Genomic DNA, 21798 nt, shown 5'->3' with positions numbered 1-21798 from the left:
ACAGAGACATATTTGAAGTTGAATATTTGTACAAGTTATATATTATATGTAAATTTAAAGCCAATCAATAATAACTCAAACAACGAAATTTGACCATGTACAAAAACTAGATTTAGCAATTAATAAAATTTAATTTAATTTAAAGGGGAAGTCAAAGTTACACGATACGTCGACTTTGCTTTTCGATGCATTCTCTGCAAATCATAATTATGCCGCTTTAAATTCGGAAATATTTCCATAAATATATCGAAAACACGTTTTAAAACGAGTTATTCTTACATTACTCATATAATTCCAGGAGGTTTCATAATGTCTATGCAGACAAAATAATGAAGAAACTACAGCACGTATGTTATCGTTTTGTTGCGGATCACAGTGATATGGCTTTGCCAAAGCAAAAATAAAAATAAAAGAGAGGTGTGTGCCAAAAGAACCTGGGTCAAAGAAATTGTATTAATGTTATAAGAAAAATCAAAGCGGTGCAACCATCTTAGGAAATAAAAGAGTGATATTGGTTCTAGATTATTCAAAATAATGTGTTTTATAAGCGGCTCTTTTAAAAAGACATAGTCGATACGTGCTTGCTTTATGATATTTGTGTGTTGAAATAGTATGAATCTAAAGCAAGACGAGTCAGTATGTATTACAGAAATAACAGACAATTTTCAAACTTAATCAAACTAATTGGAAACTATGACAATTGGTATGTTTAAAAAAATATAAACACTTAAACAAGTTAAACAACTCAATTAAAAAGGAAAATTGAAAACACATAAACGAGTAACAGGACATTTCAATTCCATGACATATACAAAGTTGGCATAGATCATGTTCACATTATATGTTTCTTGTTCTGAGAAAACTGGGCATAATGCATGTGCGTAAAGTGTCCTCCCAGATTAGCCTGTGCAGTCCGCACAGGCTAATCAGGGACGACACTTTCCGCTTAAACTAGATTTTCGGTAAAAAGGGACGTCCTTTAAACGGAAAATACCATTTAAGCGGAAAGTGTCGTCCCTGATTAGCCTGTGCGGACTGCACAGGCTAATCTGGGACGACACTTTACGCACATGCATTATGCCCAGTTTTCTCAGAACGCGGCTCATATATATAACATATGCTATTTCACTATCTACTGCAAGTACACACAAGCAACTACACATATGCAAAAAGTAAACATTGGAAGTACATATTACACATTATTTGAAAGACATAGTTAATGCCATAAGTGGCAAGCAGAAGTGCTTAACAATAAAACTGTGTAAATAATAAGATAGAAAAAACAACATTCTAATGAACTGAAGAAAATTACGTTTTTAGAATTTTATACTTGTTCACAGAAATTTTATCACGGAATAAAAAATTGAAAAGTTCATGTTAACAATTATTTGAAAGAAATCGCTTATTCCAAACGTGGTTAGCAGAGGTATTCAACAACAATTGTGCAGTTAATAGAAAACAATATCTGTATTAATGAAACAGAAGAAAAAACGAGTATAGAATATTATTCATATTAATGAAACAGAAAACAACTTTTATAGAATATTACACTTTTTAAAAGACATAATAAAGCAATAAAAATGATTTAAAGTCTATATTACACATTATTTGAAAGACATTTCAGGTATTTACATAGGCGGAAGCAGAAATAATATTTGCAGAATTTTTCAACAATGCATGTGCCAATTATAAAATAGAAAATAATAAACTAATGAAAAAGAAAAAAACGTTTATAAAATAGTGCATTATTAAAAAGACATTAACAAACAAAACGACATGGAATATAGGTTTAAATGATTATGAAGAGAACAAAATTTATGTCAATATTATGTATTATTGGAAAGGATTTTTAAAATTGGCATTAGTTCAAAAATATAACCTTCAATAGATATGAAACAGAAGAAAATCATAGAACACACGTAGTACACACATTTAGAAAGACGTTATACAATAGTTTTATAGATATATTGATAAAAAGTATGGAAGAACATAATTTTGAGCCGCGTTCTGAGAAAACTGGACTTAATGCATGTGGGTAAAGTGTCGTCTTTGATTAGCATGTGCAGTCCGCACAGGCTAATCAGGGACGACACTTGCCGCTTTTATGGTATTTTTAGTTTCAAGAAAGTCCCTCCTTACCGAAAATCAAGTTTAGGCGGAAAGTGTCGTCCCTGATTAGCATGTGCGGACTGCACAGGCTAATCTGAAATGACATTTTACGCACATGCATTAAGCCCCGTTTTCTCAGAACACGACTCATTTGCAGACACGACCGCTAGGAATACAGTTAAAGCACCAATATGTATCAATGTTTGATTTGCATTGTAACCTCAAAGAACAACACCCGACAATCTAAATCAATCTGAAGACATGCGTAAATATCAGTTTAATATCTGGACAAAATACAATCGGTTGATCTATTTACTAACTGTTTTGAATGAACAAATATTATGATGAAAAACACTGGAAGCTGTTCGTGAAAAAACTTGATCAAATGCCAATATGCAACAATATCAAAACAATGAGATTAAAAGTGACTTTTACATATGATGTGCGCGTGAGTGATCGCGGGTAAACGCAAAATATAAAATAAAATAATACAAAAGCATCTAACTTACATTGCATGTAAAATGTAACATCACAGATATGCTTATACAATAATTTTAAATTTAGAGGTATTATTATGACGTCATATTTACCAATTTTTAGTACCCTGATATGACATCGCAAACACTTCGAAATGCCATCATCTGCCTTCTTTATAATGTAAAACAAAAAGAAATAACTGCAAGGAATGTTTGGCGTCCTCAAGATTTTGACCGCGCTCTGTGAAAAGGGGGTTTAATGAGAGTGCGTAAAGTGTCGTTCCAGTACAGCCTGTGCAGTCTGCACAGGCTAATCAGGCACGATAGTTTGCGCTTTATGGTATTTTCCGTTTTCAGAAAGTAAAAATTTAATTGAGGCGGAAGGTGTCGTCCCTGATTAGACTATGCGGACTGCACAGGCTAATCTGAGACAACACTTTACAAACATTCTTTAAAACCCCCTTTTTTACAGAGCACGGCTTATTTCAAAACATATAATAAATAACGACACGAATTATCACAGATATTGTCAAGTACATGGCAACCGATTCTGTGTGAGATATGTTCAGAGCAGCAACAGGTATTGTTGGTACGCAGGCGTGTTTTACATTGTTATTTAACCCATTTATGCCTAGTGGATTCTCCCATCCTTCTAAATTGGATCAATTTATTTCCAAAATAAGGGATGTCTAGTATATTTATTTCTATATTTAATATATTTCTGACAGTAATTCCTTTAAGCAAACAGCGCAGACCCTGATGAGACGCCGAATCATGCGGCGTCTCATCTGGGTCTACGCTGTTTGCCAAGGCCTTTTTCTAGACGATAGGCATAAATGGGTTAAATAGTTGATGTAAGGCAATGTTACGATAAACCATAAAGGAAAAATACCATCAATTATCTATAACTAATAAGTTCCCTGAATATGAAATTTAATGTTGGTTATAAATATGGAATGTGATAGATATAGAATCTTTTTGCCGCTGAAAGTACTGGACTGTTAATGCCTTTAGGGTAAAACCATCAAATAGCCCTGACGTTCTGCTTGAACGCTTGAGGCTAAGAATATCATCGTGACATCATACTTCTGGTTCGGGACACACCAATCGCGCGTAAGCACCGCCCTCTATAATGAGCTCATGTTGCGCTTTTATGACGTCATCGTTTTGGTCAAAGTCGTTTAAGTCTGTGAAGAAATAGACACAAACATAACCTTTTGTAACCTTTATGCAAACAAATGTCTGTTAAAGCTACATTTGTGTACGTCGTTCAACATTAAAACTGGTGAATACTTAATAATAATTAATTTGCATTTTCAAAGCGAAATTCTTACTACAGTTTTTCAGTTTCGGATGTGAATGATGCCGTTCTGATTATTATTCAAACGATGAAACGATGACGATGACGATATTTATTGGCGATACAGTGATACTTATCATCATCAACATCATCATCATCATCATCATCATCATCATCATCATCATCATTGTTATTATTATTATTATTATTATTATAATAATTATTATTATTATAATAATAATTATTATTATTATTATTATTAATATTATATTGCTGACAAAGTGTACTTCAAACCTAACTACAGGTACTTGTTCTATGCAGGAAAGGGATATATGTACCTGTATATACATGTACTTAGGTAGAAACTAAATAAATACATAGGTGGATATTGCAATAATAATAAACCGCGAAATATTTTTCAACCTTAGTCACGTTCATGGAAAACTGGAATTTATTAAAATGCCATTTTAAAGTATTTTTCCAGATTAGCCTTGCAGTCCGCACAAGCTTATCGGAGACGCAATTGTTCGTTTGTTATGATTCTTTTTAAGATTGTCTCTTCTAAACGAGAATCTAGTTTAGGCGGAAAGTGTCCTCCCTTATAAGCCGGTGCGGACGGGGACGACACTGCTTTAGGGCCATTTTTTTCAAGAACGCGGCTTTATCAATACCTAAGTTGCATCCGCAGGGGAAAAACCTTATAACGCTTACCTAAGTGTTTACCAAGGAAGGATAGGGACGCCCGTCGGTTGAGTTCCATCGCAATTTTCGGGGATAGATCAGAGCGAACCATCATCAGGCGGCCCAGGTACTTGTTGACGATGAACTGAAAGTCGCTGACGGCTTGGTGACACGCGCCCCTATGGAAGACAAACACAGTTATAAAGGTGGCCTGTCTATTTGGGAGTGAAACTCTTATCATGCATGTGTTGCTTAAATAAATGTATGTACGCTCATACACGCTTGATATTCGGGCTTTATGAGTATAAGTATAATATGATCTTGTAAGCTACTAGGTTCTGATGGGAAGGAATGAAACCACAATGTAGTTAACACTATCTCGATCGGTTGAAACAGCAAGAAAGATTCAATCATAACAACAAATAGTTGTAAAATTAACAAAACCTCGTTTTTTGTTGTTCTTAAAATCAATTTGCATAATGTGTCAATGTGCAAGTATCATTAATAACCCCTGTTGTTATAAAACAACACAAATTAATAAAGTGGTGTGCATTTGCATTTAGTGTCCAAACATATTAGCTTGTGAATTCAGCACAGGCTAATTAAGGACGACACTCGCCGCTTTGATGGTATTTTTTCATTTAAAGGGCGGTCTCTTCCTAACGCAAATACAGTCTAAGTGGAAAGTGACGCCAACGATTAGCCTGTACGGACTCAACGACCCTTTATACACATCCATTTAGCCCCGTTTTCCCAGTGCGCGTAAATTTAACCCCTTTATGCCTAGTGGACTATCCCATCCTTCTAAATTGGATCAATTTATTTCCAAAATTAGGGATGTCTAGTATACTTATTTCTTTATTTAGAATTTGTCTTACAGAAATTCCTTTAACCAAAGAGCGCAGACCCTGATGAGACGCCGCATCATGCGGCGTCTCATCTGGGTCTACGCTGTTTGCCAAGGCCTTTTTTCTAGACGCTAGGTATACGTGGGTTAAAGTATAAACTACAATAAGAGATATCGGGATTCTATAAAATGGTTTTATTTAAAGAACGACAAATTCGACTAACTCAAGACCTTGCTCACCACACAAATGTTCAGTGCATGCTGATAGGGCATCGGTTCTTATGAAGGAGAATGATATTTATTTTACTTAACACAGGTATGTTTCTGTTCGAAATGTCTTCATTAAAATAACATGTATTACGTAAGGCACGCTTGGTATGAACCAGGGCGTTCATATTGGATTAAGTCTTGAGGCATCGCATGTCATCGCATGCATAGAAATCGACGAGGAATCATCAACAAAACGTAATTATTCTTTTTATGAGTATATTTTATTGGCACGATGTTTCTGCACATTGAAATGAGTTGTGTGTAAATGGACGTTGATATAAAAAGGTACGTTTACATAAACCAAGAGCGACAACTCTTCACCTCTACGAGATAATGTACTGATTGCATCACATATACAATATGCCAACAGATATTTAATGATAAAACTGTTGGAAAAAATTACTCGCGCTGTTCTCTATATCATCCGATGGACAGTGAAAAATAAATAAATTAAATTCACATCACATTGTTAAATGTTGGGTTTTAATATGTTCAATGGCATCAGGAAGTGATGCGACACACTCATTGTTTTCGATGATTAACATGAGGTTTTGACCTCGGGTTTCATTATTATATGTCATTACTAATATCATGTGTCAAAACTACCTAAGACCAATATGAAAATAACACAAACGGTTCACTTATTAATTATGAAACCAAAAGCAACCAGCAAACGCACACAGCAAACATCATTAAAGCTACCTTATAGTAATAATCCGTCTGTCTTTTCCCGCCATTTTCAACCAATCGAACTGCTCCACATTTTCCCGCCACTGGAACTTTTCGTAGGCAATCACGAGGATCGGCTGTTCCACTCGCTGGCACAACTCCTTGTTCAGTGGGTGCATCCAGGGGTCCAACATAATGCCCATTCTAAACAGGAATATTGATATTGAAACTGCGTGCCTATTAATCGAGTATCAATCTTACAAATCAAAACATAGACGTCGTAGGGTATTTTTACAGTACGATTAAACTTCAAATGAGGCATGAATTCGTAACGTTAAGCAGGAACATCAAATATGACCAAATTTCACTTATTTTTTCATCTCTTTCATTAAATCGTTCGTAATATTTATTTTATTGAATAAAACTAGTTTGGATTGAATTTCCGTACTTTTATTCACGTAAAAGTGTATTTAAGCTTTTTATTTTATTTCAGGAAACTATTGACACTCCATGTTTCATTATTATCTATTGTCTATATGTAATAAGAACGCAAAATAATGTTGATTCGTGAAAACCAACAATAAAAAACATAAGATAATGGACATTCAGTTTTCACTCACCTAAAGCGAGAGTCGTCTGCTAACGTGGTCACAACGGTCGACCCTCCAAAGCTATGGCCCACAACGGCCGCCTTGGCCAAGTCAAGACGGCCCTTGAACTGCTTGAGATTGAAGTTAAAACCGAGGCAATTTCGGACGGAGATGCCGTTATTAATATCGGTAAGGAGATCTAGAAGCTTACTGCACTCTCTACCACGCTGATGAACCTGAACATGATGTGGGTGAAGAGTTCCATAAACTCGAATTACACAATCTCGAAATCTAATCAAAGTGCTGAAGGCACTGTAAGTGTTCGCTGTTGTAGATCTATAAGTTTAGACGCAACTCAGTTTAAAAAATTATGTTATAGCTTTTTATATTGCAAGTTTTAAATGAACACAACACATTCAAATTTATAAAGAATGTGTCTTAAAGCACTGGTCCAGATGTGTTTTTAAAATCATTAATAAAAAATAAAATTTAAGCTTCAGTGTGGGAAAAAATGGCATAATGCATATGCATTAATTGTCATCCCAGTACCAGAGACTCTCTTTAAAGGAAAAACATTATAAAATCAGAAATGTCGTCCTTGATTAGCCTGTGCGAATTGAACAGGCTAATCACACTGTGTGCACAGACTAATCTGATTTGACATGCCTTAAGCCCCGTTTCCATGAAAGCAGCCAATATGTACAGACTTCAATGATACACACTAGACTTCACAAGATGTTTAACACTATTAGTCATGAGGCCAAATGACAACTCAGCTAGGAGAATGGCATTTGTCGTCTGCATTATTTAACTGCTACAGGCAGTGGTTGTCTTTCTATAGCGTAGTTAAGCCTTATAAGCGCATACTGATTTGCAAAATATGCTCTGTAAAATTAGCGTGAGCTAACGCTCACACTAAACACCAGAAGGAAGACGGCGATGATATCGTTGTTACTGTCACTCGGATTGTTTTCGTGATGATGAGGATAAAGACGACGATGATGAAAATGAGCACGCTGTGAATAATTTAGATACTGTTGATGATTTTGATGATGGTAGTGGTGTTAGTGGTCATAATGATGATGGCACTGATGATAATGATGAAGAGGCGAAAAAGGAAAAATATGTATGAGAAGACAAAAGAGGGAGATTCTCAGAATAAAATAAAGTTTTATTTATGCCATTAAACATTATCGCCGTGAACTCAGTTTAACACGAAACATGAAAGATTTTTTAATGATTGAACATCTCTCAAAATAGTAAACAATAAGACCTATTACATTTAAACCACACACTTTGCCGGGGAAGGCGCGGTAAATTAGTGGTTTGAACCTTTAGTTACCCCGCTCTATCACAAGTTGACAGGCAAACTGGATACAGGACACGAAATAACAATACACGCAAAATCGCTTTAAGTACTTAAGCCAACATATTCATCTCGAGACCTCGTTATGCGAAAATGAGTCTTATTCCACGCTCGCTTGAAAGTCACGCAGGGTTGGTGGTCTTATTATCGGATAGGGTAGCTCCTGGCAAAACTGCGAGATTGCGCAAAGCGAATAACGCCCATTTTCGCATTACAGGGTTTATAGGTTAATCGTAGAGAATATACATGTATATAAAAGAACGGCTTTATTAGCATACACGTTTTACATGATATAAAGAATAAAGAAATTCGATTCATAACTGAAAGTCAAGTTCGACTTCATTGATTACACACATCACGTTTTCCTTTCACGACTTACGAACATTTCATGAAAGTTTTGCATTAGCATTTTATAGATTATGTGCGATTTATTAAAGCAAATTATACATCGGGGGACCGTTTCAATAAACATCGTAGTGCATATTTACGATACGATACATTTTTAATAAATATTCTAAATAGAGAAATAAATATACTTGACATCCCTAATTTTGGAAATAAATTGATCCAATTAAGAAGGATGGGAGAGTCCACTAGGCATACATGGGTTTTAAATGCATTAATATGTCATATCATATACTTTGGAAATCAGCCAAGCCTCTCGAGGGCGAAATCTACATGCTCAACCTAGGATTGTTTATTTGTAAAAATTAAACTTCATCATCGACACTAAAGTTAATGGTGCGCCTACGTGTCAGCGCCATACCGACGTGATATGAAGAAACAAACACTTTTCAAGGTTCTGAAACGGGACTGCTAAATTTCTTCCCGGCAAGGAATTTCAATAATTAGCCAAGCCCCAATGCACTTGATTCAAACGTACACGTATCGATATAGCATTTGTCAGTACCAGTAATTTAGGCTAGCCTTGACGTTTAACCAAAATTCGATCGATAATCAATCTGAATGTGTTCGTGCCTACAACTGTTATTGACAGAAGACCGCTAAAAATATTAGGCATACGTAGATAGTCACCCTGGCCTTAGCATTTGTTTGTTTATTATTTTAGAGTTGCCAGTCACAACGCTGATAAACAAATGTCTATCAATACATGCCAAAAAAATCTGTCTGACAATTAGTTCAATATTTGAAACGGCTAAGTGATTGAAACATGAGCACGTATATAATTCTGAACTAGTATTCTACTGAAATATTTTTTTATATACCAAAGTACGAGCTATTAAACTGTCATATACAGGTCATTCATTCCCGATTACCGAAGTTTATTACATAACATTCATGTTAGGAGAAAAGCCTATTCAACTAAAATTAAAGAGCTTCATAAAAAGAAACATGGTCTTTGAAAACGTATTTAGCATTTTCACCCATTTATGCCTAGCGTATAGAAACGAGAGCGCCGATGGCGCTGAAAGCATAGTTGCAAGATACAGGGAAGTTGCTGCTGAAGTAAATGTTTAGGTCAAAATATACTAAATAGTTTCCTTATATGTTTCGATGTAAAAGCGACAACTTTGAGCGAAAATAAATACAACATTTTGCACATAGAGACCCCCATAACCATACCTTTTCTTGACGGGCATTCTTAGCTGAATCGATTTAAGCAATAAAAAAGATTTGTCATGTTCAAACCAAAAACAAATTCGACTCAAATCAAAATCGACTGTTTTTGCGCCTTTTTCGGCCGTTTTCTAGTGGATTGTAACCTTTTGCAGTGCCATTTTTTACTTTAATCTCCAACTTTATCCTATTTCAGGGATTAAGAAGTGAACACCTATGCTTACCCTATCAATATCTCCAAACGATAAAACCAGAACAAAGTGTATAACATGCCTTCGAGGAAAATATGATGATTTGTTTAGAAAGTACATGACTCGATTATTTAGTATATTGTAGCCTTAACGATTGCTGACATCACGAGTCGCCCCCCTTGTTAACAAAATGCTCTATTTTTAGAAACGGGAATTCCAAATAGTGACGAATGTGAATGGTTACAAAATGACATAACTATGAAAATAAATACGTAGAATTACATTATTTCACGCATACCATTATGCAACCATCCGTTTTCTTTTCCGACTTGATACATTTACAGCTTTCCATTTAATATTTTACAGACACAGCACTCGTCCAGAATTCGCGCTAATCCATTAAATCCGATGACACATTTAAACCGTTAACCCTACTCGTAACGTAAATTTCTGGCTCAAAGTAAATCATTTTAACTTCAATTAACACAACTCTATTACTTTTAAACTCTACTTCATCAAATCCATAGAAAGGCACGTCAGAATCCATGTCATAAATCAGAAAACATTCATCGTACTCCGCCATTTTTTACACATTTTCAAAGAATAAAAGTGATTTATGCCCCACTTCCTGCTGAGAATATGTTTTAATTTCTATTTATAATTAACCGATGAAATGTTACATATACTTTAACCAGGGCCTTATTAATTCAGTTATGTAAACATTTGACCTCTCACAGAACAGTAAACGAAGGAAATCGAAATTGGGATCCCATATAAATTAGGTGTGAGGTCACTATCAACAAGAACAGAATTGTTTTACGAACGAAATTTGTTTTATGTTATAAGAAGATTTTTTGACATAAAACGGTCTTAGAAAAATTCACTAAAAACGGTGTCAGCAATATTCTTGGAAGAAAACGTTAGAAAAACGTTTCCAAAAAAAAAATTGTAAGAATTACCATATACTAAATTAAATAGATATTTCGTCTGATTTTTGATCAGGTAAGGCTTCATAAAGGGTAACCGACCGATGTGGATTTTCAAAATGTGGTATATACCATAAGCATAGGTGCAAGCACCTATGCTAAAAAAGCATGATGCGGCGTCTCATCTTAGTATGCGCTGTTTGCTTAAAGGAATTTCTGTAAGAAATATTTTAAATATAGAAATAAATATACTAGACATACCTAGACATACCTAATTTTCGAAATAAATTGATCCAATTTAGAAGGATGGGAGAGTCCACAAGGCTTAAATACGTTAAACTGTTAACATGAATTTTGCCTCCTTTGTTTTACATCAATCCTGTTTGTCAAGAAATAATAAACGCGTTTCCATCACGAAGACTGTCGATTTTTTCCAAGAGCACTAAAGATCAGTTCATAATACATGTGTAAAAGTCACAGCAAGCTTCTCTACGTTAATTGCTTTTAAATAGTAAGAACAATGAAAAAACAGCGAGATGACCATGATACTATATGCATAGGTATGGGTAGGAGGACGATGCTTATTCGTGGTTTTATGTTGATAACGACTTTGAAAAGTTTTGTTTGGTGATAATAATGAGAAAAACGACGACAACGACGACGACGACGAGAATAATTTTGTTGATAACGGCAATGAAAGCATCGTATTCATGAAGCTGATGACGTCGACGACTGATATGATGATAATGTTGTTGATATTGTTGTTGTTTTTGGATGATGATGACGACGATGATGATGAACATGACGAAGAAATAGAAAATACATGTGCGTCGAGTGTCACCCAATATAAGCCTGTGCGGACTGCACAGGCTTTTCAGGGACAATACTTTCCGCCTTTAGGGATTTTATCGTCTTAATGCAGTATTTTTAAAACGAAAATCCAGTCTAGGCGAGAAGTGTCGTCCCTGATAAGCCTGTGCGGACTGCCGAGGCTGGTCTGAGACGACATTTTGCGCATATTAATTAAGGCCAGTTTACCCTAACGAGGCTCGCCCCAACAACGCACCTGTCGGTTACGGTACTCATAGTCGTTCCACCGGATGCCCAGGCCGTCCACGTGCTCGAACGATTTCCACTCCTCCTTGAAGCTGTGGGAGCGCACCATTGATGAGCGCGTCGACCGTCCACCCGTCCGGTCTCTGGGGACCTCCGCCACGGATGCCCGGATGTTGTCCTTCAGCTGGTATGTCATGGACGCCGAGCCGTCCCTGCAAAGTGCATAGGGATTGTCAAGATCATGTTTAAATATTTTGTTCGTCAATGGTTGATACAAACCCAAGTCGTGAGCAGTGCGTGGAGCGACGCAGTAAACAATCGTTGTCTCGCCAATGTTTCTTACATATTAGCCTAGCTCTGGTACGGAATACCGTTAGGGCCATCGTGGTTACACATTTAAATCCAGAGGGCAACAATGCGATAGTGCGATAGAACGATGGCGACAATGCAATAGTATGATGGCGACAATGCGATAGTACGATGGCGACAATGCGATAGTAAGATAGCGACAATGCGACAACGCGATAGTACGATGGCGACAATCCGATAGTACGATGGCGACAGTGCGACAATACGATGGCGGTAGTGCGATAGTACGATGGCAACAATGCGACAATACGATAGTGCGATGATACGACGACGACAGTGCGACAATACCATGACGACAGTGCGAAAATACGATGGAGACAGTGCGATAGTACGATGGAGAAAATGCGAAAGTGCGATAATACGATGACGACAGTGCGACAATACGATAGCGACAGTGCGATAGTACGATGGCGACAATGCGATAATACGTTGACGACAGTACGATAACGCGATAGTACGATGGCGAGAATGCGATGATACGATTACGACAGTACGATATGACTATCGCATTGTCGCCATCGTACGTTCGCACTGTCGACATCGTATTGTCGCACTGTCGCATTTGCGTCATCGTACTATCGCGTTGTCGCCATCGTACTTTCGCATTGTCGCCATCGTACGATAGCACAATCGCATTGTCGGCCTCTGGATTTTAATGTGTATCCACGATGGCGTTTACGGTATACCGTACTCTGGGAAACGCGAACTTAGTGCATGTGCGTTAAGTATTGACCAAGATAAGCCTTTACAGTCCACACAGGCTAATCAGGGACGATACTTTCCGCTGTTATTGTATTTTTTCGTTTAAACAATGCTCTTCTGATAGAAAATCCAGTTTATGTGGAAAGGGTCTTTCCTAGTTAGATTATAGTGAACAGGCTTTTCTGAGACGACAATTTATATTGAAACTCGCTTTTCCATAACGGGGCTCGTGTATTTGTGGGGGCTTGAACTTGGGGCCCTAACTAGCATCCATGGATACGCTATAACGGATACTCGGAGATAATTAACCTTGCTGCTATATTCGATAGTACTTTTACATCTAGTGCTTTATAAAAAATTTAAAATAAAGTAAAATAAAATAGTTGATCAGCTATCATACTAGTAATACTGTCCGTACCATTAAGACTCATGCATGTGTCCGTTAGGTACCCAATTCTACCCATGTCAAAATCTTTGTTTTACTATTATTTGAAATTTACAAAAAATGTATTACACATCAAACGAGAGAAAATATTTAACACCTCTGTTTGTAAAAGACATTTTATTAAACGACAAATGACACAAAGTAGTTCGCACCTGTGTTCCACCGCGGCAACTATGAATCCATGCGAAGCCAGCTCGCAGCAATACGCGGAGTAAGAAGTCCGGTTGCCTCCGATACCGTGTGACATCACCACTACGGGGACCCTCTCTGACCCCTCGAGAACCGGGGCCTGCCAGAGGGCCGGAATGTAGACGTCACCTGGGGAGAAACGAATTTCCGATTAGTTTTCAATATACTGAATTAAATGAACATTAAAATAGTGTTTTTTTTTCCACCAAAACATCGACCCCTAACTAACAGGGTAGGTAAGTCGGCCAAATTGTCTTCATTTATTCTTCCTTTAGATACAAGATTTTTTGCTCCAAATCATTATCAATGGGGATCGAGTGAATTTATAAACATGGTTGACAACTTAATCCGGAACACACAAATTGAGTTTTTGACTACTCAGAAGTTTTTTTAGGGTCGGTCGAGTCAATTGAATCCAACTAATTTTAAGCCAGATAATACAGCTTAAAGCATATAACCGATAAATAATTACATATTTCGTGTTTCTTTCCATTAAATTGTGTAATGTATGCACAAATAGTTGGAATATGTTGTGTTTTGCCATACCGTGTTGATCTGTAACTATTGTTGTAAAGTGACGGATTGCTTGAGCATAAAACTGCTTGAATATATTTACCACCAAGCCAGTTAAAGAGCTTTCCCAGGAATTTCGTCGGTTTCTTTTTGAGGAATTTTGCGTAACCATGGCCGTACTGCTTCCTAGGTAACCAAAGGGGCCATTGGGTATGGCGCTCCTGTAATGTTAATAATGTTAATAATTAATACTACTACTACTACTACTACTAATAATAATTATAATAATAATTATAACTGTAATAATAATAATGATAATAATAATAATAATTATTATTATTATTATAACTAATGATACTGATACTACTACTACTAATAATAATAATAATTATTATTATTATATCGTTAAATGCTTTGTCGCGCCCACCCCTTCTAGGTCCTCTATGTTTTATTACACAACAAACTATATTTGCTTAATAATAGGAGAAACCAGGATCTCAAGAACGTTCTGCGAAAAACATCCATAATCCCATTGTGTCGTCCAATCATGTTTTTTTTGTTAAAAAATACCAGTGTATACGACATGTGATCTTGAAGGAGTTTGAGTGTGACAGCTTCGCGGATACCGACCATTAATGTATTATCCCATAATCTTATCCATTGCGGCTTAAGTGTTGTTTTTTATGTAAGCGGGAAAACTATCCGCTATGGACTAGGGTTATTAACCTGTTGCATGCAAAATATTTTTTAACAAATAATTGAGAGAAAATGTCACATGCGGAAACTTCATTTTAATCAACCAAAACAATTTACATCAGCATCAGCAGTAACAATAGCAGCATAATCATCATTTTTTTGTGATTAAATCGATTACCGCACCCGATTCGTTCAATGCAGTAAATATGCTTACCCATTTGCAAACTCATTTTGCGTGGGCGACTTTAAATAGCTATGAAATAACAACGCCTTGTTATACCTCTAGTGAACATCTCTTTGGTATAAACCGCCACACTGTTTGATAATGGCCTTAAGTAAATTCGCTGGATTACGCGCAAAGACATAATATTTCAAATGTCCTCCCCCATCGCAACCACAGCGACCGTGCGGCGGTATTTGTAATTATCTTTCAACCCACCTTCGCTACTCTTTATTCACTTGTCGAAGATTTGGTTTTTCGAAGTAGTGATGTCACAGTGCTATTTTGTATATTTTGTGAGCACATTTAATATTGTAACTTAAATAATCAGTATGATAGTGACGATGGTGATGATGATGATGATGATGGTGGTGGTGGTGGTGGTGGGGTGATGATGGTGATGATTACGACAACATAATCGGTTTTATCATAGTTAAAAGCTTAAAAGTCTTTAGAGAAAAATCAACATACCGGTTATTATGCCTAAACATAATTATGTGAATATTTTACGAGTGATAATGAACTTCTTTAGAATACAGGCGGACTTTATACGACTTGGAGAGCGGCTAAGGAGTCGGTTTTCGGTCTAAGATCACATAAAAGAACTAACGTAATGTACGTTTAATGGGGGTTCGTAATCAATCTCGTTTAGCCATTTAAAATTAGAGTAGTGGTTAGTGAGTATCGCAGAATTTCCCCCGGATACCAACTGAGAGTTTAACCTTCGTCGTAAATATCGATCAGTTATGGATAAAGATTAAAGGTCGATGAAAAGAAACAACCATCTACCATCATCACCACCACTCCAATCCCCACCACCCATACCATCACCACCACCACTACCAGCACCACCACCACCACCACCACTACCAGCTCCACCACCACTACCAGCACAACCACCACCACCAGCACCACCACCACCAGAAATACCATCACCACTATCGACAATTACAACCAGTGTATTGCATTTTTCACGCAAACGCATAATTAATGATCATGAAAGAAGTGGATAATAGTGGATAATAGAATAGGTGGTAAAGTTGAACAACTTGACATGGTTTTATGTAACCAAATAACTTAGCAAACTATACATTTAACATTTGGCACACGCCAAAGGATTACTTTAGTGTGCAAAAGGAATTCAATACCAGATTTTTTTGTGAAATCAGAATTCATGTAATTTTTGACAGCGGTATTGTTTCATAACTATATACGTATGATAGGGCTTGTTAAATATGTCCGGGGCATACAAAGTGTGTGGTTTTGAAAGCACTGTGCAATTTGATTGTTTTAAAACGCACATACATAGCACACAGAATTAAATAAACTTTGTTAAATATTGCAACATAATAGAATAAACAAAAATGAACAAAATGCAATTGTCACTTTTAAGTGATGCAATTGGCAACACAGCCTGAAAGCAGATAAACCTTTAGAACTCAATACTAAAACAGCGAATAAAGTTGCTCGTCGATTTTTCAATAGTGTATAAACACTAATCAGTCGTGAGAATGTAAATACATGTAGATTTCACTATTAATTTTATCAGGGTTCCAGGCTATACAGACGTAAATATGATTAAACAATTATGTATTTCTTTACAGCAGATTTAAAAAAAAACTTTTATGCAAATACAATCGAAATATATAGTATTTTATAAAACTTCAGGTGAGTTTTTGTGTGTGACTATACATATGTTTATTTGTCGGTCACTTGGACAACCAGACTCCATTTATGAGCATTTAGTGACGTCTCAGATTAGCTTATGCAGTCCATTTAGTGACGTCTCAGATTAGCTTATGCAGTCCATTTAGTGACGTCTCAGATTAGCTTATGCAGTCCATTAAGTGACGTCTCAGATTAGCTTATGCAGTCCGCAGGAAAGGAAAATGCCAGTTCCAGGGAAGTTGCAGTAATAGTGGCAATCATCATCATCATCATCATCATCATCATCATCATCATCATCATCATCATCATCATCATCATCTCCATCATCATCATCATCATCATCATCATCATCATCATCATCATCATCATCATCATCATCATCACCATGATCATCATCATCATCATCATCATCATCATCATCATCGCAGGAATAGCAGCAACTGTAACGTCGTAAAAACCAAAAGGGCCATGATAGCTATTGAGAGCCCACCTTATTTCAAGGTACACTAGGTGTGTCAAAGACTTGACACGGGGACCTAGTTTTCAGCATGACAAGGTCAAGATAATCATTCTGACCATGTGTCATCAAGATTGAGTTACAAATGAGACTTTCAATCTGGTGATATTTTTTCTATCTTTTACTAATTTTGGTGAACCAGTTTCCGACCACACTTGACCCAGATAGAAATATGAATTTAGATATGTGTCTTGTTCTGTGAAAATTGAGCAAAATGCATGTGCGTAAAGTGTCGTTACAGATTAACCTGTGCAGTCCGCACAGGCTTATCAGGGACGACACTTTACGCCTAAACAAGATTTTTGATGAGAAGAGACTTTTTTATACAGAAAATATCATAAAAGCGGAAAGTGTCACTGATTAGCCTGTGCGGACTGCACTGGCTTATCTGGGACGACACTTTACGCACATGCTTTAAACACCATTTTCACAGAGCGAAGCTCATATTGTGTGCAACAGTTTCATCAGGACTGAGTTATACAATTAGCTTCCAAATGTGATAACAACGCGAAACGCGCGATTCCTGGTATCAGGTAAGACGAACTCCGACAGGTGTTTATCAATCACACAGGAAAAAGCATTAACCCATGTATGCCTAGTGGACTCTCCCATCCTTCTAAATCGGATCAATTTAATTCCAAAATTAGGGATGTCTAGTATATTTATTTCTATATTTAGAATATTCCTTACAGAAATTCCTTTAAGCAAACGGCGCAGACCCAGATGAGACGCCGCATCATGCGGCGTCTTATCTGGATCTATGCTGTTTGCCAAGTCCTTTTTTCTAGACGCTAGGCATAACTGGGTTTAGCAGCAAACAGTAGACTTCAGTTGATATTGTGATAAGCGTAGAATATGCTGGAAGATTCTTACTTCTAAAAGCATTGAAATTATCGGGTATTAAATACGAGCGGAACTATTATAATATATCAGCTATAAGAAATAAAATCGTGGAGGAAACAACAATAATATAATGACTAAAGAAAGGCGTATCATAGCAACATAGAATTATACACTCATTAAATAGGTATCATTCCAATTTAATTCCTAGGAAAATATGGATATTGCGATTGCTACCGGTAATTCCATACCTAGTCTTTACAGGATCAGATTTAAAGACATCAAAGGCATAATAATATTTTTGCAAATTTGTCATTTGTTTAGCTGATAAGTATACGGGAGACAAATAGGCTAGGGACAGGATTTAACTCTTCAACAATTGCATTTTACATTGCACAAGTTTGGGATTCGAACATTTTACTCCGATCAACGAAAAGCTAGATGGAGGCCACATGGTCCGATTGAATCAATTGAGTAAAAATAACGTATTGTATATTTAAACGGAAAATATTATTATGTAGCCTAAATGAACGAAACATTTCATTTCGAAGTTTGAAGGCCAAGGTACTATATAAACTAAAATTAACGTTATACACTTCAGTCATTTTCATTTTGTTAATAAATGAAGATTGATTGATTTTAAATTAATTGAGGTAATACATTGGGAATATGCGGTTTTAATGAGTATTCATTTTTTTGCGACTTTATTCATCAAGTCAAACATTAACTTCTCAGAATAATGTTATTATTTTAGGATGGGGACAAGAAAGATAATTCCTTAAACCAGCGAGGTGTAGGAGTGGAAAAGAGCAAATAAAAACAGGTCGTATTCAACAACCGGCGAAACTAGGTTATAACTACACAAATGAAGTAATATAGTAATAGATGTATGTAATAATACACAATAATAAGTCGGTCGCCGCAACGATGTAATCAACCATTCAACCAGTACACTTTCTCAGGTATCAGGTTGTAAAATCTTCATTATTAGCCAGCGAATGTTAGCACAGAAATACGTTAACCATGAGAAGAACCCTGACGCTCAGAGAGATTCTAGATAGCGGTGTAAATTGTGTGTATCTATTACCTAGACTGAAAGCTATGTATAAACTTTTGTTTGAAAGAGAGAGCGTTATTTTTTTTATTTATTCCGGTAATAAAAACCAATTCTGTAGAACGAGTAGTTTGTTTACTGTCTAATTTAAGAATTTAGAACGCTTCATACTGGGAATCGAACCCGGGGACCCCAGATTGCTAATTGGACACCGTACCCACTATAAGGACCAATGGGCCACGAGCTAAAAACTGCTGTATCTAAGAAGAAATGCACAGCGAATACGACACTTTCACGCTAAGCCACGGATAGCGGTTAACAACAGAACGAGTTAAATGTTATATTTTACAGGCAATATGCACTCATTACAGTTAAGGGCGGTTTCAGCTATGTGTGTGAACGCTACAAATCACGTGCACATAACTTATATGTATACAGCAATGCCACTCAAGTCGGAAACTATCTGATATGAACGACATGGTAGGTATGTAAAACACAACGCATCGAACCACGGACGAAAATATACATAGCAAAAACGCCAATTTTGTAAACATATAACGAAGAACGTCAACAATAATAAAAACACTAACAACAGCATTAAACGTTACGGAAGCATAAAACATCAACAACAAGCAGCAGTGTCAGCAACAGCAACAATTTTGACTTTATATGCAATATCTGAACGGTATAATTGAGTTGTGTTCTGAGAAAACTGGACATAACGCATGAGCGTAAAATGTCGTCCAGATTAGCCTGTGCAATCCGCACACTTTCCGCTTTTATGACAATTTGTTTAATTGAAGTCTCTTCTTAGCACAAATCCAATTTAGGCGGAATGTGTCGTTCCTGATTAGCCTGTGCGGACTGCACATGCTAATCTGGGACGACACTTTACGCACAATCATAAGCCCATCTTCTCAGAACGCGACTCAATTGAAAATATACCGCGCTCTTGGAAAACGGGCCTTAATGCATGTGCGTAAAGTGTCGTGCCCAGTGCGTAAAGTGTCGTGTCCAGTGCGTAAAGTGTCGTGTCCAGTGCGTAAAGTGTCGTGTCCAGTGCGTAAAGTGTCGTCCCCATTTAGCTTATCAGGGATGAATTTCATAGGCTAATTTCGGATGACACTTTAAGCCCCGTTTTTCCAAGGCGCGGCTGAAATGATTGCATGTTGAACAGACCCTAGTTGGTATGTCGATAAGCTATGCGCGGACTCGGATGATAAATCACCGCACAATAAGTAATAATTCATCGCACTTGTATTTCCTTGTGGGCGTAGTTGAGATTAATTACCACGATATTAATTCAACGACGATGTGTGTATTATGGTAACGAAATTTTGAGATAAAAATGCCGCACTCGTATCAATCGGGAACAGGGATAACACAAAGTGCCAATGATAAACTGCGCAAAACTGTACGTAATCTGTATTGATATTACCTAAAGCCAAGGTATTATCCGAGTTCGAAACTTCCTCAGGCATTTTAGGATTTTAACAACTCCTGTTGTTCTGATGCATTCGAGCTAACGACTTAGAAAAACAACTCGTTGTGTTTGTTCTGAGGCGTCGCTATCAAATCGTTGAGCGAAACCCTTCGACGTTTTAATCCTACGCAGCAGTAATCCAAATAGCTGTTTTTATTTACCAATCAGCAACTTTAACCCATATATGCCTAATGGACTCTCCCATCCTTCTAAATTGGATCAATTTATTTCCAAAGTTAGGGATGTCTAGTATATGTATTTCTATATTTAGAAAATTTCTTACAGAAATTCCTTTAAGCAAACAGTGCAGACCATGATGAGACGCCGCTTCATGCGGCGTCTCATCTGGGTCTTCGCTGTTTGCCAAGGCCTTTTTTCTAGACGCTAGGCATAAATGGGTTTAATAGAAACATATTTATTAAATAAAAATAACTTGAAATCATATACATGTAAATAGGCACAAATATATTACACGCGTTTGGTGTCAAGCTACTAAAACATATGAAATCGTACTTACGAACACGTCCGTTTTCTCCACCGGATAGAACAGTCGGAAGAAGAGTCCGTCGTCTGTTTGGTCGTCCATGATGTCCACGCAGCCGACAGAATGCTTTCCCGACCCCGGCGGCAAATGCCGTCGGACATTCGCATGTTTATATTTGCCGTTGTTATCGCAGGTCGTCGGCGATCCTTTGATGTCTGAGTTAGACGAAATGCTCGTATTATCGCCAACGTTTATGAATTTCGTCGGGCCGTCGTCGCTGCGGAGCGTTTGCGTCTTGAGTTTGTCGGCAACGTTGCAATTTTCGTCGGACTCATCTTCATTGGTGATACCACCATCGTCGGCGTCGTCGTCGTCAGATTCAATATGGAAGCTTACACAGGAGGTAACATGTTGGAGATGCCGCTCTATCCTTTTCATTCTTTAAATGAAAATACAAATGGGGTCTAAATAGTTTTAGTCGCATGCGAGTTTTGATTCTGCTGTGGTTGTTGTAGACGTTGTTTATTGTATATTTCACACATAATCCCATCTGTTACTC

The 21798-nt window shown here is 36.9% G+C and overlaps 1 protein-coding gene across 1 annotated transcript in view; it reads right to left on the bottom strand.

Annotated features, from left to right (window-relative positions):
• Positions 1-345: 345 nt before the first annotated feature.
• The window catches only part of LOC127858300 (platelet-activating factor acetylhydrolase-like), a 22585-nt gene continuing 1132 nt past the window's right edge, over positions 346-21798 (bottom strand). The window contains exons 2-9 of the mRNA XM_052395309.1: positions 21273-21798; positions 14381-14498; positions 13728-13893; positions 12070-12271; positions 6973-7178; positions 6386-6556; positions 4597-4745; positions 346-3772 (exon numbers count right to left, since the gene is read on the bottom strand). The exon at positions 21273-21798 is cut by the window's right edge and continues 47 nt beyond it. Coding sequence (XP_052251269.1) covers positions 3666-3772; positions 4597-4745; positions 6386-6556; positions 6973-7178; positions 12070-12271; positions 13728-13893; positions 14381-14498; positions 21273-21677 — 1524 coding nt within the window. The 5' untranslated portion in view covers positions 21678-21798 and the 3' untranslated portion in view covers positions 346-3665. The remainder of the gene's footprint in view (positions 3773-4596; positions 4746-6385; positions 6557-6972; positions 7179-12069; positions 12272-13727; positions 13894-14380; positions 14499-21272) is intronic.

Source organism: Dreissena polymorpha, chromosome 14 (genome assembly GCF_020536995.1).
Source record: "Dreissena polymorpha isolate Duluth1 chromosome 14, UMN_Dpol_1.0, whole genome shotgun sequence".
Lineage (NCBI taxonomy): Eukaryota > Metazoa > Mollusca > Bivalvia > Myida > Dreissenidae > Dreissena > Dreissena polymorpha.
The sequence above is the reverse complement of the archived record's forward strand: the minus strand, read 5'-3'. Positions and strand labels throughout refer to the sequence as shown.